The sequence below is a fragment of the Micromesistius poutassou genome (assembly GCF_964030765.1).
Source record: "Micromesistius poutassou genome assembly, chromosome: 5".
NCBI classification, from domain to species: Eukaryota; Metazoa; Chordata; class Actinopteri; order Gadiformes; family Gadidae; genus Micromesistius; species Micromesistius poutassou.
Window position 1 is genome coordinate 10,010,727 of NC_140275.1, and position 17,475 is coordinate 10,028,201.

The following is a 17,475-nucleotide window of genomic DNA, read 5'->3' on the forward strand; positions in this document are numbered from 1 at the left end:
CATTCACACTCACCTTTGTGTTCTTTCTCTCTTTCTCTCTCTCTCTCTCTCTCCCTCTCTCTCTCTCTTACTAGCTCTCTGCTCCCTTGCTCACTCACTCTCCATCCCCAGCCCTCTTTCTCTCTCCCTTCCTTGCTCTCTGCGGACCTGCCATAGACGAGGCCTCCTGCTGGGCTTGTGCAGCTGGCTTTCACCGCCAACTGCAGCCCACACATCCTTCCACTGCCACCCAGCCCTCCCTCTCACCCTCCCTCCCCGCCCGCCCGGCCGCCTGCAGGCTATGCAGCACAATCAAGCGCTTCACATCCAACTGCTAGTGGGTATCCTCGTCGCTGTGTGTCTTTTCTTCCGCTCTTTTGGTGGCTGGATATCATGTTGGCGTACATACATGCAGGGACACTATTTATTCAATATTCCACACACACACGCACGCACGCACGCACGTGCGCGCACACACACACACACACACACACACACGCACACACACACACACACACACACACACACACACACACACACACACACACACACATGCACACCCACATCAAGCCACAACATTTGCCGGCACGGTGCTGTTTATTTGAAACCTTTTGACCAGTTCCCAGGAAGCACCTCGGCCCTGCAGGGTCTTTGAGATGTTCTTGTGTTTCTGTTACAGAAGTAACAGAAACAATTTCCCTCCCAGGAATAACAAAGTATTTTTGGGATCTTCACTTGCAAATGCAATGTTCTTATTTTTTGGGGAAATGTTTCTGTTGGAATACATCATAGCACTGAGAATACAACTACACTGAGAAGTGTAGTTGTAGAATCTCAGCAGGTGATGTACTGATACTATACTACACATGTACCCGGCAAAATAATTAAATGAGGGTAGGAGAAAGGCCTTGCCAAACTTCATCTTATCAAGCATTTCATCGTCCAATCAAGCGTCTTAAAACATGAATTAACATGGGAACTACATTGGGCAGTAATCAAATGTTAGTAAAATGTTTAGTGGGGTTTGACTTCCATTCCACAGGTTAGGCGTCCTTGAACAACATGGCAGCCTGACCCCTACCTGCTGTTTAATTATTTTTGATATATGATATATATACAAAATATTGAATTGTAAGTGACATTGGATAAAAGTGTCTGCTTAATGAATACATAGTTAATAGTAGTAAATACTGCCAATGGGTTTGGTCCTTGGCTCTAGGTTAATGGGGCACATGTACCATGTGTGCTGTTGATGTACTGTGAGGCTGCCTTCAGAAGGAGCCTGAGCCTGCAGACTGCAGCAGTTCCCGAAGCCTCTACAGCGGCTTTGCTCTGCAGCAGCCCTGGATTGATCTTATTACAAATAACATTCCGGACAACCCCAAGATTTTGACTTCCAGTGGGTTACCCGGGACATGGTACACAGAAACGACGAGACGGGGAAAGGTTGTGTACCGACGACGGGGAGGGTGTAAAAACCATCCGTAGATACTAAGTTCTCCAATAGGCTGTCAAAGATTGGATTTCAGACCCACTATACTGACCTGCAAAACTAAACCTGAACCGTATATACACACAGATGGTGCTGTATGTTTTTCCCTCACAAGCTTTGTGGAGGAATATTCTGCACTTTATGGAGGACTGATGTAGGAAAGACAACTCTGCACCCCCCCCCCCCCCACCCCCCCCAAGAACATTTCAGTCCCAGCTGGTAAGGACCTCTCTCATTCACTCTACACAGAGAGGACCATTGCTGCCTGGGCAATGAACATCTAGACCTCTTCTTACACATTTTCAGGGCCCGGATTTGATGAATGCGTTGGCATGTCCTCCCGCCACATTCACAAACCTGACAGCATCCCTTTGTATCGGTTGCCAAGTCTTAAGTAGCGGGTAAAGGACATTTTCTTGCCTCTATTAGCTCTCAGCGAGGCAGCAGCGCTTCACCTCTCTATGTGAATCGGCCGCTGAACCAACTAACAACTATATCAACTCCTCATCGGTGGACATAATTCATTTATCACAAGGATTTATTTTGGATGGGGGGGGGCAGATTTCAAAATGCCATGACCACACTTGTGAATATTAATGTACATCTTTGAACGTTCCTTGTCCATTTAAAAGGTCAGGCAGAAAGATTATATGAAGGAACCAACATATAGGCTCCTTTAAAACCAAATTGTATTGTTTATTTATTGTATGATATTAGGGTCTGCATATGACAATACCGGTATGGTGGTATATATTTTGTCAATATAATCTGAAACTATTTAAATACATAATCACATAACTCCATAATTGCAGTATAATTACTCCATTAACAGCCATGGACATCTGTTTGAAGACTCTTAAAGCAGATAAAACCCTGCAGCAGCAAGCAGTGAGAATGTAATGAGAAATAGGCTAACATTATAAATCCTTTGTAATAAAGAACTTTCTGATTGGTTCTGCAAATACAGCCCGGGCATCCATTTTGTTCTTAAACCTCGTAGGGACAATTGATCTCGTAGCGATACCATACGCTTTCTCCAACACAACAGGAGCTCTGCCATCTCAGAATAACGAGAGAAAGATGGAATCACAGATTATGCGAGGGAAGATAATTAGCTATGTTGGATGAGTGGTCCATGGAAGAGGATCCATATGGCCACATATTCAGAGACTTCTTCTTTGAAGACTAGTTGTGTGTATGTCCATTTCACGACTTATTTGGCATATGACGGTGATTTATAGGGAACTGTATTATTTGTCATTAATGTGATTCAGCATCTTGCTCAAGGATGTCTAGAGGTAGACTGTGGACAACAACTTGAATATCCTGTACCCTGTGTGCGTCTGTTGAGGAGGAGTGGGTTTGTTATGCACAATTACAGAAAGAAATGCAGTAGCTATTGCATTAGATGAAGCTCACACACATACATTTTGCAAAATAGAACATAATACAATAAAAAATGCATTTCCTATATTCCTGTGTGGAAGGAAGTGTAGACTGACTATATTCAATACTGAATACATTAATTTGTCAGCATGAAGAATAATATTTGCAATATTATTATAATATTTATTTATTTCCTGAGTGTGAGGGAGAAGTCGGGGTGAAGATAGAAAACTATAGGGGCTCAATGTATATTATTATTATTAGTGTTAAATATAGTTACTAAAGGGTTGATTCATCTGGATCAAATGTTTCTCCATTGACCTTGTGAAATGAAACCAGGACAACCAATAAGTAATCTCCAGTTATTTTACAAATAACCCACACAATAACAACTCCCCACTGAAAGGATTAGCAAAAATAAAAAATAACCGGAACTAATTACTTATATCAAAATAAATAAATGAAAACAAACCCGTAAATAAAACAAACAAACACTCTTTGAGTTGGGAACCTCTGCACATGATGCTGAAAGTTGCAGAGCATCAGAAGCCGCATGGAGCGATGAAGCTGGTCCGCTACTGGGTCACTACCGGACCAACATAAACTCACTTGGGTACTTTTATTGTGATACTACTGAAATCGTTCACATTATAATACATGTTTATTATAATGTATTATAGTACTGTAGGATTTGGAACATGTCTTGCTTTGTTTGTTGTGTTGCACTAACTTCCATGCACTTCACCAATAATACGAATTACAAATAAACTGCAAACCATTATTTCTGATTTCAATAGCCCAGTTTGTTATTCAGCAACTTGGCTGTGTAGCACAAACATTGTTGTCATTGCTGCAGTATTGATTTGATTGTTCTCAGCCTCACCTGTGGGTCGCCTTGAATAAAGCGTCTGCTACACTAAATGACTCAATGGAGATGGAATAAATACAACAAGAATAGTACTGACATAGAACCAATGACCAATGCTTTCTGCAATTAGGGAAAGTACAGGTTCAAGCTGCCCTATGTCGAGTCCTTGTTCCTGTGTTTCCTCGGCCGCAGTCCAAGTGATTACAATTAAGCAGCTCTTATCGCTGGCCAAATCAAGGCTCTGCAGGCTAGGGTTAATCCTCTTGTTCAGGGGGGAGTGTTGTGACACGGGAGATAAACAGGCAGAAATATAGATATCCACATACACGCAGAGCTCTGTTCCAGCACTGCATGCCCAAAAGCAATCCCAGACCACGTGACCATACACCAGCTCGTCTGTTTCAAAACAGTTCACGCTACACACACTACAACGCATGTGAATGCAATGGGAAGACAAAGGATGTGTGTGGCTATTTTGATCCACTATCCGTGGGGTCATAGGGAACATATTAGTATTTCACTAATCTCTTGAAATGATGACTGACAGTGAAGGTTGTCATGTGATAGGTTAAGCTCGGGCTACCTTTTAACAAGGGGTCAGTATGTCAGTGGAAATACGGTGTATATATATATTTTTTTTTTTAATAAAGGTTGTTGTGGTAAGTTACAAACGTATGTCAAATTGAGTGCAAGTCCACTGAATGCAGTCTCTCCACTGGCCACGTCTCCAGAGGGAACGTTTGGAAAGGGTTGAGTTTGGGGGACTTATAGAGGGATTCAATCTAGAAGCTGTATGTTAATGCTGACCCTGGCACCATGACAGGAGCAGAGGAGGAAGGAGGTCGTCCAAGAAGTGACCGTTTATCTGCCGAGTCAACATGTTATGGGGCCGCAGGCCCGCACCTACAATCTAATAACAATCCTACCCGGGTTCCCAAAACAGATTGGCTTAGGGGAATGATTTCACCACTATCCGATTTAAAACTCATTTTGACACAGGGGCTAGTTGCATAGCATCAGAGGCAAACTGCCTTGTCTTTGAGATGGTGGCCGAGGGAATGATTTTATATATGCATTCATTTTTTTTGGATGATTTTATTTTATATTAAGTAATACCAACTGGATAGATAATTGGTTTCCACACTCCATCAGAAAGGTGACAAAAGCAAGTGCCTGATAAAGAGTAGGCTAAAGACTTTTTCTGCATTCACTATGTTTGCCGGCAACAATGACCACCAACCTTCCCCAGTCGTTGTTTATCTCATTTTCTTAAAATTAGACAAATCTTACATTTAAGGTGAACCACCTGTAGGCCTGTTCCTGCTCGCCCAGACAAAGACCCGAGTTAGCAGCTATTTCCTCTGCAGAAGGGCTGACGAAGAACAGATGCCAGCTCACCAGCACTATGCCAAGGCAGGGCCCAGTGGGGGTTGGTGGAGCATATCAATGGAGTCAGGGTTGGGTGAGAGTGAGACCGGGGGAGGCTTTGCAGGTGCCAGTCCCACAAAGAGCCATTCACCCTAGGTCCAGCTTTGCTCGGTGATAGTCTGTATTTCACTAATCTCGGATCCAGAAGTTTGATAATGCTATAGCCAAACTTCTGGAGGGGAGACGGCACAACGCCTGCGCCGGAAACCAGCAAGGTTTCCTGTTTTTGTTATGGACGTATTCATCAGAGAGACACTCATTGGAAAGTGGAAAGATGGACGTTTCATAAGACGATTTAAACAAATGTATTTATACAGTGGCCACTCTACTACACAAGTTTGATTTTAAACCTTCGCTGACACTTTGCCTGAGGATGTTGGTGACCAGAAAAGACGTTTTCGCTTGTCTTCCAACAGGCTATGGATAAAGTGCATGCACTTTGGAGGCCATGCTTTTAATTAGACCTCCAATACGATCAGCTCTGGCAGCACTACGGCAATAGCGCTGCAGAAGAGTTTTGGAATCGATGCACACCGTCTTAGAATCGTTGCTTATGCCAACAGGTCCCGTTAAATCTTTTAAAGTGTGAGTGTAGTCTGCTTTCACGCCCAAGTTTTTGCCTAGTAGTAATTTGTCTTGTGTTACGCACGACTGCAGATCCCCGCCCCCAGCAACATGATTGGTCAAACCAATTTGAAGCCAAAGAACATGACGCGCCCCATTCACACAGATTTGAGTTTGTCTGCCACCAGGCTTGATACAGTATGTTAACCTAAATTCTGATTTGTGAGACTATTATTTTACTTACCAATGTTTTCAGTATTTTTACATTTGGCTATACACAAAGTACAAATACTTGTATTATATTATATGTAATTCAGGCTATATGTATAATTTAGGGAACGCCCGTTATTATTGGGTCCTCTATAAATAAATTACACTGTGTTGAAGAACTAAACACTAAATTTCCATGCAACAATGGTGTCACAGATGTTCTAATTCAATCACCTCATGAAACTCAAAATAGCATGGTATGTTGTGAATGAACAATCAACTAGAATTCCAAACATCAGTTTTGTCTCTTTTCTGTATATGGAATGAGGAACACTCATAAAACCAGCCATCTGTGTAATATAGTATATTGTGCCAATCACACACACCCCAGATCACTCAAGCAATAGGCTATCATTTTCTTCTAACAACTCAGTAATTATTTTCTACCACACAGTAAGGGTCCCCCTACATTCTACAAGTTACTCAATGCACTCATTCTTTCAATTCAACATGTATGGCCCAGACTATATAAAGACTATATAAAGAAAATCTGGCATATCTCGTACAACACAATATAGAATAGGCTGTAGCTTGACAGTTGGGAGCTTGCAAGCCTGTTTTACTGTCATTGCTGCACTGACAGGGAAGAGATGAGATGGACAGGGGTCTCTAAGCACCGGGGGTAAGAGTGGCTATAAACGTTGAAGAGGATGTATCGGGGAAAGAGGTGGGAGAAGGATGCAATAGTATATTTTGTGAGAGGGGAGAGGATTGATAAACCCCCCATGCACCCAACCTCCTGCTCCACTGGCACTGTGAAAGGACCTGGGTTCGATCCCCAATACGTTCTGCAATGAGCACGCTCCCTAACCCCTACCTGATGCTTAATCACTACTAAATTCGAAAATTCGAAGTGGCTTCGGACAAAAGCATATTATGCGCTTACAACAAATAACTGTAATAGTAGTAAAAATTGTCCCATACAGAATTAATAGAGAACATCTTATCTTAGTAATAGTGGTAGTAGTGTATAAAGAGATGGGAGTGCCCTTCATATGCACCCACAATATTATCCCCTAAATATTTAGCTTATCTCATTGAATTGCCATCATTAATTCATAATACTGGTGGTTGAAATTGAGAGAATGTGCTATATTGGTAATGACATATGAATGCTGTACTTACTTATCACTGGCCACTGGTAAGCACTACTCGAATAATTTTAACACTTTTTTCCTTTTAACTTCTTAATTACATTGATAAAATGAATGGATGGGTGCTCATTCAGATAAGCTACTTTTATGCTTCAGCATACCATTCCTCTAGATTTGGATCTCCCCCCTTTGTTTAAAAAAAGGCCCAGCCTGAATCCAGTTGGATTTACACTGAAATGTCATTCGTCTTAATCCCAGGCTTGTAACTTGAGCGTATTTAGGTCATGAGAACTTGTTCTACATAGCATGGGTGGCACTCTGTTCCTCTGAGAATGTCCAGCATTTCTCTGGTGGTTTCGTTTGCAAGAGAGTTTCTCAAATCTCCATGGAGGAAGGCGTTACTTTTTCCAGATACGTTGTGGCTGTCAACAAGATTTTGGTAACAGTGTTCATGACTAGACAACATGTCCCTTGACCATAAACATAGAGTGATGTTCACAGGGATCTTGCAGACCTGAAATACACTTGATAAGGACATAATAAGCTGGCAGCACCACCATAACAAGGGTTGATTGTCTGCACACTGCTATCCTTTTTTTTCTCCTGTCTGTATCCAATACTGCACGGGGTGAGTTGTCGTTTTTTAGAGACATGCATCACTACAAACAGGAGAGCATCGGCCCTTTCCTCTCCTCCTTCTGTACCGAAAGTGACGTTCTATTTTGCCAGAATCATTGCTCTCTACTGAAACTGTTTTATTTTGACCGAATCATTGCTGTTGTGAAACAGTTTGGCTTCTGAGATGAATATGATTTAATATCTGGTGACATTTGGGCGATTTGCGAGAGTACCCTCTGTAATAGGCGACTCGCCTTCCAATTTCTATATATCTGACCAAAGGGTTGCAACAGAGACAAATTGTAATTTCTCTATACGCACTATGCACTGATTAAAAACCTTTTGAAAATCACCTGTGCACAATCTTAACAACCACACACACACACACACACACACACACACACACACACACACACACACACACACACACAATGTAGACTGAACTTCTTAAAAGTCATCGCACAACCTTTTCACAGAAATACTATGCAGAATTTGCTGCAGAACAGACCCGAGGGGAATCCAGGGCAATATAATGATTTAAAAAAAAGAATAATAATGACATCTCATAATGGCACGACAATCCCTGTAGTAGAAATTACCATCTGGGTAAAAACGGCGGCCTCTCTTGTGAATAAAAACTAGGAAATTATGGACCTCGCAATTCTAATTCACGTCTGGCTTCAAAGCACGCATTATAGAGAAAAAACGCTTAATTAAAAAGATGAACCAGAAAGTCCATGATTTTTTAAAGGTACATTCGGGGCTCAACATCCAGGAAAAATGTGAAACAAATATCCAAGCTGTAGATTACGTATTAGCCTATTGAAAGAAAAATCACAGGGTTCTCCTCCGTCGTAAACAAGCTCCAACAGGATGAGTTAAACAATAGCGTAGTAAGCTCAACTGATTGACAGCTCGTCGGTCCTCATGCTTGCCTCCTTCAAGGTAGATTTTCATTTGAAGCAATTTTGACGTAACATACAAAATAAATGTATATTGTCTTGCAACCACTTGAATTTAAACGATATGGCAGTCAAAACCCTGCGCACACACGCAATAGCCTACGACCTGCAACTTGCAGGTCGCAAGATAATCACAATGTTTCGTGCAATTGTATATTCGTCGAGATTTTCCTAAAACAAAATATATGTATTTAAATATACATACCTCAATGCATCCCTTTCATGATGCACGTCGCTTTCCTCGTTGTAGTCAGACAGGCAGGTGGACAGCGATATGCTGAACGTGGTGCAGGCAAGTTGGCTTAACGTTACTGTAAGCGACTATTACAACCTTCCAGATCTGCTCGGCTATTCGCTTCTACTGGCTCCTTATCAATATCGTTTCTCGGTGTCAAAACATCTGAATAAAAGTTACTCACTTCACTTACTTCCAACTGCAAGATTGTGTAGCCCGGTGTCTATTCATCTCCTCTCACCCAAGACAGTGGTTGATGCGACGCTGACGGGTATGCCCGCCCCATCACCCATCTCTGAGTTTGAAATGGAGAATAACTATTGGTGACGTTAGGCCTATAATGGAAATGTCTTATCATTGATTATGTGTCGATAATAGGATATGTTGTGGTCTATTCCTATGAACGTTGTTTTTTTTCTGTAATTGAAATATTCGAAATTAAACACGACATGCATAATACGAGGAGACATTATATAAATATAATTTTGTAAATGACTCGAATCAGCATTTTTATATAAATGGCAGTTTGTGTGAAGTGGATATAACAGTTTATTTAAACATGCACGTTTCGGAAACTCGACCATCTCAACAATGCAATGTCAGGCTAGCAGATATTAAAATGATACATCCGGCTGCTCTTTCAAAATAAAGTGCGTCATGACGGAAATTAATTGTACTTTCACTATAAAGCAACCAGGCACTTATAAAGCATATAATAGTTTTTTTGCTAATTTAAACGTTTTCTAAAATAATGTAGACAGAGCAGACATGAAAACTACCACACCATCTTAGAATGAAACAAAGCGTCATTAAAGTCTGAGTGCATTTGCTTCAGCTTGACTGTACAATACAGTAGGTGACTAAGTAGTCTTTACTATCAGTCTGAATTGGGCAGGCGGGTGAGGATTTTTAAGTAGTAGCTTCCATATTTGAAGAGTCAATACTCTTAACTCTTAATAGTTTTCTTACTTATTGAGGGGAAACTGGTATTCTCTCGCCATCATTCATCATTATTATCAGTGTAATGGTAACGGTTTGCAGCCAGAAGATGGTGTGTTCATTCCCTTATATCCACATCCTAACTTGTAGGCCCCTTGAGAAAGATGCCTTACCCCTACCTGCTTATTCATGAGATGAGTCTATATTCACTCTCAGTCGATTTGGATGAAAGTGTCTATTAAGACATTTTCCCCGGAATCAATGAAGTAGGCTAATATGAGTCTGAATAATCTTGATACAAGAATTACATAAACTAAATGAATACTGATTATGTAAACATGAAAATTATTAAATTACTTTGTTTATCACCCGTTTAATGCAATATCAGCTTCTGCCAGTAGATGCCAGTGCTGATAAAATTGTTTCACACCTTAATTAATTTGATCATCATAATCATGAGTATCAAAATCAAGGGTGGAAAAGGAACTCCGATATGTAGAAAATAAGATTTCTCCATGTCAGGTTTTTTGTAACTGGATCCTGGTGATCGTTTATTGAATCACTTGTCTTTTTCTACTGTGTTCTACTCATTAAATCTGTATTAGATGGTTGTAATACAATTAGGTTACACCTCTCTCATCAAATGTTTTCCTCGCAGGTTTGACAGGTTTGTGATTTTATTCGTGGGATATTATTATTTAGAGACAATTTTACAATAGGCCTAATATAAAAAATAAAATATAATTGAAAGTAAATATTATTACGATAGGTATCAGCAGATAGTCTGTGACTACCTAATATACAGTATATTGTTCAGTAACTATAGTATTAAAGCTTGTTATTATTTCAAAATAGTTTTGCTCAGTTCATTCATTCATTGTATAAAGGGGGGGGGGGGGGGGGGGTGCACTCTTTGCTTAGTTACTGCATGTGTATTTATCTAGTTTTTACCTTTTGAGTTTGGCCAGCGAAAGGTCTCGATTACAAAGGTTGGGAACCACTGGACTAGATTTAATAATTTTACTTTGCAGAACAGAAAGGTTAAATAAGTTAATTAATCGCTGAGGTTGATCTTTAGAAAACAGAAATCAAAAAAGACCAATGTAAATACGTAATCTCACAGATGGCACATATACATTTTATTAAAATGCAGTGATGTTAGCCATCAACATATTAAAGAAAAAAGAAATCCACGTCGAAAGCGTGTTTGTTGTTTTGATCGTTTCACGTTTTGTTTGACAGCCTTGCCTGTACAGGTGCCGTAAAGCGACCGCCATAGCGCATGCGTAGTATAAATCTGTCAGGGCTGGACTGACGGCTCGAGTTGTTGTTGTTACTGTTTAATTGCACTCGTCAGACAATCAAGGTGGCAGCAGCAAGTTGAGGCTGGCGGGGACTGTGACATCTTCGTAGTAACAATACGTGTAAGCAAAGCAGTACTATATTTAAACAAAGCAAAACCAACCGAACTTTGTTGTCCTTATACCATGTTTTAATAACAGTGTGCCTGGGGGCTGAAGTGTATGCGCGATGCTTTGGCTACGCATCATCATACTGGTGTTGATACAACAATCTGCTAGCAAGGGAGAGTTGTTTTTGCAAAAATAATTGCAGCTTATTTCTATTTTGCGAAGATCAGTGATTACGTTAACATGTCGGGTCAGTTGCCACTCGGTCACACCTTCTACCTGTGAGCTCATGCGTTTCTCAAGTGCTTACGTTATGTCATGTTATGTCATGTTGGATGACTAAGTAAGTAAGTTACGCTCGTACAACTATCGCCTTACTCGTGTTGCAGTTTGTAACTTACTAATTTGACTGAGTTCCCCTATTTAGTTTAGCCTCATGTCATGTACAATGATTCCCAATGTACATCGCTGCTTGGTCCAGGCACATCGTGATACCACATATAACGGGTGGTCAATCTACTTTTTTGCACACGCAGCCAAGCTATGCTTTCTGTAATGACTGGCTCGCAATTCCACTAGACCTGGGCAATAAAACAATAAATTATCGTATTGTGATAGACTTTTGATCAATATCAATATAAAACATGTTCAATATATATAGATAAGAGACTGGACCACCGAATCTAGCAGCTGGGTTTGTTACACAAACACGGTTCCATATTTATTTACCATATTTGAGTGTTTTTCATTGTTGTGTCGACATTGGAGTGTTTATCAATGAAGAACAGTGGGAGGTCACGTTAAGTGTTAAACAGAAGTGTTTAAATCCAGCATGGTAATTCCTAGTCTTTATAGGTCATTCACATTATCAGAAGTTATCGATATCGATCAATATGATCAAGTTATATTGTGATATGTCTTTCAGCCATATAGCCCAGGCCTAAATTCCACCATACCTAGCAGTTTATCATGTGGCCCTCCTAAAACACACAGACTAATACTAATTTCCCCATACAACACTCAATCATACCTGTCTTGTTTGTCTTCTTAGATGTGAACATGCACACGCCTTGGATGTAACTCTGGACTGTACAAGCCGTCTCTCCTTCATCATCCCTCATGTGTATACTTTTTTTCAAGTTTGACCCACGGCCAGCATCCAAAAATGCCTACAGGTATGACCTCATCAATCGTTATTTATACACACGTTCTATATTCTGTCCTCCTTTTACTTAGATGCTATTCTTTATTGCACATATTGTATGGCACATTATTGTACATACTGAGAGAGACATCCGTTCTGTATTTATTTTATCGTACTTTGTCTTTACCTACGCTGTTCTGTCCACTTGGGCTAACCTTGTGAGACCATCATGAACTCTTGAGTTCACATTCCGTTTGTCTCAGCAGAACAGTCTGGCATCGGTCCGTTGAAAGCCTTGGGAGTGAGTGGGGATGGTTTCAGTTCATCATTAACAAGGAGGGCTGCGTTGTCCCAAATTGAAATACTGTCCTACTGATAAAGGGTAGCGTTTCAAAACTCAATTTGGAACTACATTGCTCCCCAGACAAGCCATACTGATATTCAAATTAGTGGAAAGCAAACTTGCTAACTGGATTGTCTCACGCGGCTACAATTTGGCTCCTGAAACTTGAAAATTGTAAATTGAGCATTGGTGGCAAAAGTACTAACATTATTTACCCAAGTAGAAGTACAGATACTGGACTCTAAAAGTACAGGTACAGCTTCTGGTACTCAAAGTATAAAAGTAAAAAGTATCCCTCTGTCATTTCTAGCGGCTGTTTCTGTGCAAAGCTAACTGACCCTCACATCATATTAATATAATTCAAAGACTGTTAAAGTTAAACCAAACTATAAACAATATACTGGAAAAGAATGAACATTAACTTTGCTCCAATGTGCAAATCAGTTTTCAATGTCAGCAACATATCATGCATTATGCAGCAATGGCTACACCAAGGGAGCGTCTTTTTTATGTGTGATTGGTCTCGTCCATTGAGGGTGAAATCAGTCTTGATGTTGGGAAGATAAGTTTGATGAGTTCAAAAATAATTGATAATTCCCCTCAAATGCATTAAAACAAAGGTAACAACCCTGTTTTGAAATTGTAAGGAGTAGAAAGTTTTCAAATTTATGAAGTAAAAAGTCAGAAAAGTAAATAAAAAAAACAGCTTAGTCAGAATCTCCAATTAAAAACAATAAATCCAATTTAAATTTGGATTTATCTTGGATTATCAATTTTTTGTTGCGATCTAACACAACTTTGACAAAACAAGAAGGGTATGACATCTAGAAGTTTGTTCTTGATTGTTTTGTTGGCTCTAGTTCAGTGAGCTGAGTCACAGGAAGATATGACTTGGACTTTGGAATCCGTGGACTCTCTGATTTCAACATGATACATAGTTTGTACATCACACAACGTAATAAAGACTGCTATGCTGTGAAAGTGCACAGCTTTGAAAAAACGAGTTGTTACATGCTTATTGGGGTTAAAGTTGAGCATCAAATTATCTAGGGATCTGTCACATGCTTTCCCATGTGTTTAAATTCCCTATGGCGTATTACAATTAGGAGGGAGGGGCTTTACCTGGTACTGGGACATTTCGGGATGGAGGTCAATAAATGAAGAAAGGATGGCTTTCAACACACATTGTAGCCAGACCAAAAATTTTAATAATCAGATGAACTTCGAAGGGATACACCGAGTTACATCTAATGACATTTAGACATTTAGATGTAGCCTAGATTCAGACGATTTAAATTCCAATTCGTAAATTGTGAGTCAAGAAGGGGGAGATCACTGGATTAGCATTTACTGTCCGTTAGCTGCTTGCATTGACTTGCAGAGTCACAGTAGCCTAGGTAATTGTATTTATTTAATTTATTAATTTATTAATATTATTGTTTATTTCAGGGACATTGCACACTAATCAACAGTCAAACTGTAAGTGAGCCAGAGTTAGCCTAAGAGGCTAGTTTACATCTGTTTAATATCTGTCCCCGGCCAGATATTCAAAAGGCAACCTAAAATTACAGAAATTAAATGCATGTATAAATAAAGATTAGAAAAGCTAATGTAGCCCTTTAATATTAATCGGGGTCAGCATCCACGTTCTGCTTATCTTATCTACACTCTGACGTAAGCACTAACTTTCCTACAGCAGGCGGTGCAGACTAGTTGACTAAGAAACATTCACTGTGTTCACGGTGAGCTGTCAGGTCCAGCTTATGTTAAATCTCCTGAGCTCCTGGAGGCAGTTCTGTGGTTGGCCTCAGTTCATCTCTCTCTGTGCCCTGTCCACTGAACTTCGGGTTGCCCATCAGGAGTCCACAGGACCGCAGCACCTAACTCAGAGCTGAAGAAAGATGAAATGTAGGCAAGGCAAGGCAAGGCGGATATCACTGTCTGTCTGTCTGATAACAAGGAAAGACTTGTTGGAGAGTCTGAGCCCTCATTGGTTTTTGCCATCAGCACTGAGGGCTAACAAAAAACAACATTTGCAAACCACTGTAATTCAATTGACCTAACTCACCAATGCTTGTTTTGTAAGAAGAAACTTTTAGTGAGCTGTTGGTGATCCTACCATAGAGGAGCTTGCCTGTACATCCCCTCATTATCAGTAAAACATTCCTTGCGTAAAGCGTTTGCCACAGTCGTTTCCTTGTGTGGTTGGAGGACGTTGGAATGCTGTGCAAATCTGCTGTTAGTCCTTGATGCACTTTGGTGGACTCCTTTCCTGTGATCTCTTGATTGAGTCTGTGTGCTCTAGACGTGACCGTTTTGTGCCCTCAACACAAGATCAATGAGGATATTGTAAGAAAAACACATGATGTTTGTTATTGCTTCTCTGGTAGCTTCTAGAACCTCATGGGGCTGACCTTTTAACTAATACGGCAGGAAGAAAGTTGGCAAACAGTTATTAATATCTCAAATGGTTTTGTTGTTCCTACCTAACACCGTAACCAGACTTCTGCCTGGTTATGGTTTATTAAAACCTTGGGCCAGGAGAGCCTTGGGGTTTCATGTTAGCCTTTGTGTATTTGTGTTTGTGAGTGCACCTGAACTGCAGCTGGAAAGGCTGTTTTGACAGTACCGACAATAACGTTATATAAAAAGTGGTCACAGTCTTTTCTTGATTTTTGCACATTCATGCATCAACCACCAAATTGACCTGCAGACTTATCTAGGTAAACCATAAGCTTAACAAACACGTTCTGCTTTGTGAGCTTTGTCTGGAGGTCTAGAGCTGCTTTCAGTGCCCCTGTTTCCTAGCCCTATGCAGCCTTTGATGCTCTTCTCTGTGGGCATCATCAAAGGGGGTCCTCCTGCCAGCCCTCCTCCTCCTTTCTCCAATCTGCTGGAGCCCACTCGGTCAATTGCGAATATTTGCTTTGAGGCCCCTGGCAGAACAGTGTGGCTCTAATGCCTCGTTTCCACCGAGCGGTGCAGTTCGGTTCGGTGAGGACGGCGTGTGTAGCTCTTCTAACTTTTCGGCACCCTTTCAGACGGCTTGGTACCCCAACAGTGGAGTACCGAAAATAGGAGTTGCTGAGCACGCTTATTTTGGGGCCCTGCCCAACTTTTGGCAGTGGAAAAGTCAATCTAAGCAAACTGTGCTGCACTGAACCGCTCCGCTCGGTGGAAAGAGGCATAATTGAACGGCTGGGAGAGACAGACAGAGAGGGAGGGCAGCAGCCGACAGCTCTGCAGTGACTCCAAGGGACAGTTACTGCAGAGATTCTGGCATCTACAATCAATCAACCCAAGGCCTTCCGCCAGCTCATTACCATAATTATAACCCCCCCCCAGACCCCCAGAAAGGATAAATGCCAGGATTTGGGAGATGGATTGGGAGGACACCACACTTAGTTCTCAGATGACAGACGGGTTACTATTTATTCACATTGAGTTGTTGTGTACATCTAAGGCTCTGTTCAAAGTTTGGGGAAATGTTTGTGGATTCAAATGCAGGACAACTGCTAACGATAACGGTATGCATATTTAAAAGGGTTTGGAAAAACAATGTGGGGGGGGGGGGATAGGGCTGCTCGATTTTGGAAAAAATGAGAATCACAATTTTTTTGGTCAAGATTGAAATCACGATTCTTCAAATGATTCTTTTTGAGTTTGAAAATAAAATGCATTTTACTTGTCTTGAACTTCAGAATCCAAAAAAAAAATATTTTTTTTATTATTATTTTTTTTTCAAAAGAATCATTCCAACTCGATTTTATTAATTTGGAGATCGTTTGACCCAAGAATTGAAATCGTGATCAAAATTTGATTAATTGCACAGCCCTAGGGGATGAACAAAGATAAGGGAGCAGTGATAAGAACTGGTGAAAGGTGGGAGCGGCTTCTACATAGAGACAGTTGGGGCTCCCAAATGATCGATACCCCATGTGACCCTTGTGGAGCCTCTCCAGCTCCTCACCCAACATTTTCCAACAAGGGTCTGCGATGGAGCAAAAAAAAAAAAAATCCATTGTTATTCTTTCTCTTTCTAACAGTCTATTTCTCTCCTCTCTCCTCGTCTCTTCAGGCTGATTGTGGCTTCAAACAGAGATGAGTACTACATCAGGCCATCCAAGCCGGCAGACTACTGGACGACCAACAGTGATATCCTCAGCGGTGAGTCTGCACTGCGGCTCTGATGAGGTAGCGGGGTTTGTAGCACTTCTGTCCATGGTGCCAGCACCAACCGAGTACTCCCGTGTGTTCTCCTCGTATCCAGCGTGAGAGAGGTTTCTTGAAACAGAAAGAAAAACACCAAGAACCATTGATATATTTATTCATCTGTGGTTGTCTCCAGCTCTATATTACGGCTTGATTTTCATTTTTCTAAACAATGCGGAAAAAAATATCGTCCTCCTTTACCCCTACAGATTCAAGTCACGTCTTCCTGATTCTGTCCCTGTGGGTCCCCTGCCCTCTGTACACAATTTTTAATTGACCAATGTTCCCCCTCCAATACACAATACTGTGCTACTGGCATGAGAAATCAATCATAGCCGTCTTGGACTGTGGGAGGAAACACAGAGACCCCCCCCCCCCCCCCCCCCCTCTGCCTCTGTAATGGAGCAGTCCGGACTCCTGAAGTGGGAGCCTTAATTGATGGCTGCCTTTATGCGGTGTGACACATCAACACAGTCAGAGGCTCTGTCCTGCAGGAGGAACAGTGTGACAGAGGGAGGTAGTGAGCTGCCTC

General features: G+C 41.1%; 1 protein-coding gene across 1 annotated transcript in view; it reads left to right on the forward strand.

The window, feature by feature from the left end:
* The first annotated feature begins 11,130 nt into the window (after positions 1 to 11,130).
* Positions 11,131 to 17,475, forward strand: part of tango2 (transport and golgi organization 2 homolog) — a 14,314-nt gene continuing 7,969 nt past the window's right edge. Inside the window, exons 1-3 of the mRNA XM_084467563.1 lie at positions 11,131 to 11,259; positions 12,296 to 12,419; positions 16,810 to 16,898. Coding sequence (XP_084323689.1) covers positions 12,364 to 12,419; positions 16,810 to 16,898 — 145 coding nt within the window. The 5' untranslated portion in view covers positions 11,131 to 11,259; positions 12,296 to 12,363. The remainder of the gene's footprint in view (positions 11,260 to 12,295; positions 12,420 to 16,809; positions 16,899 to 17,475) is intronic.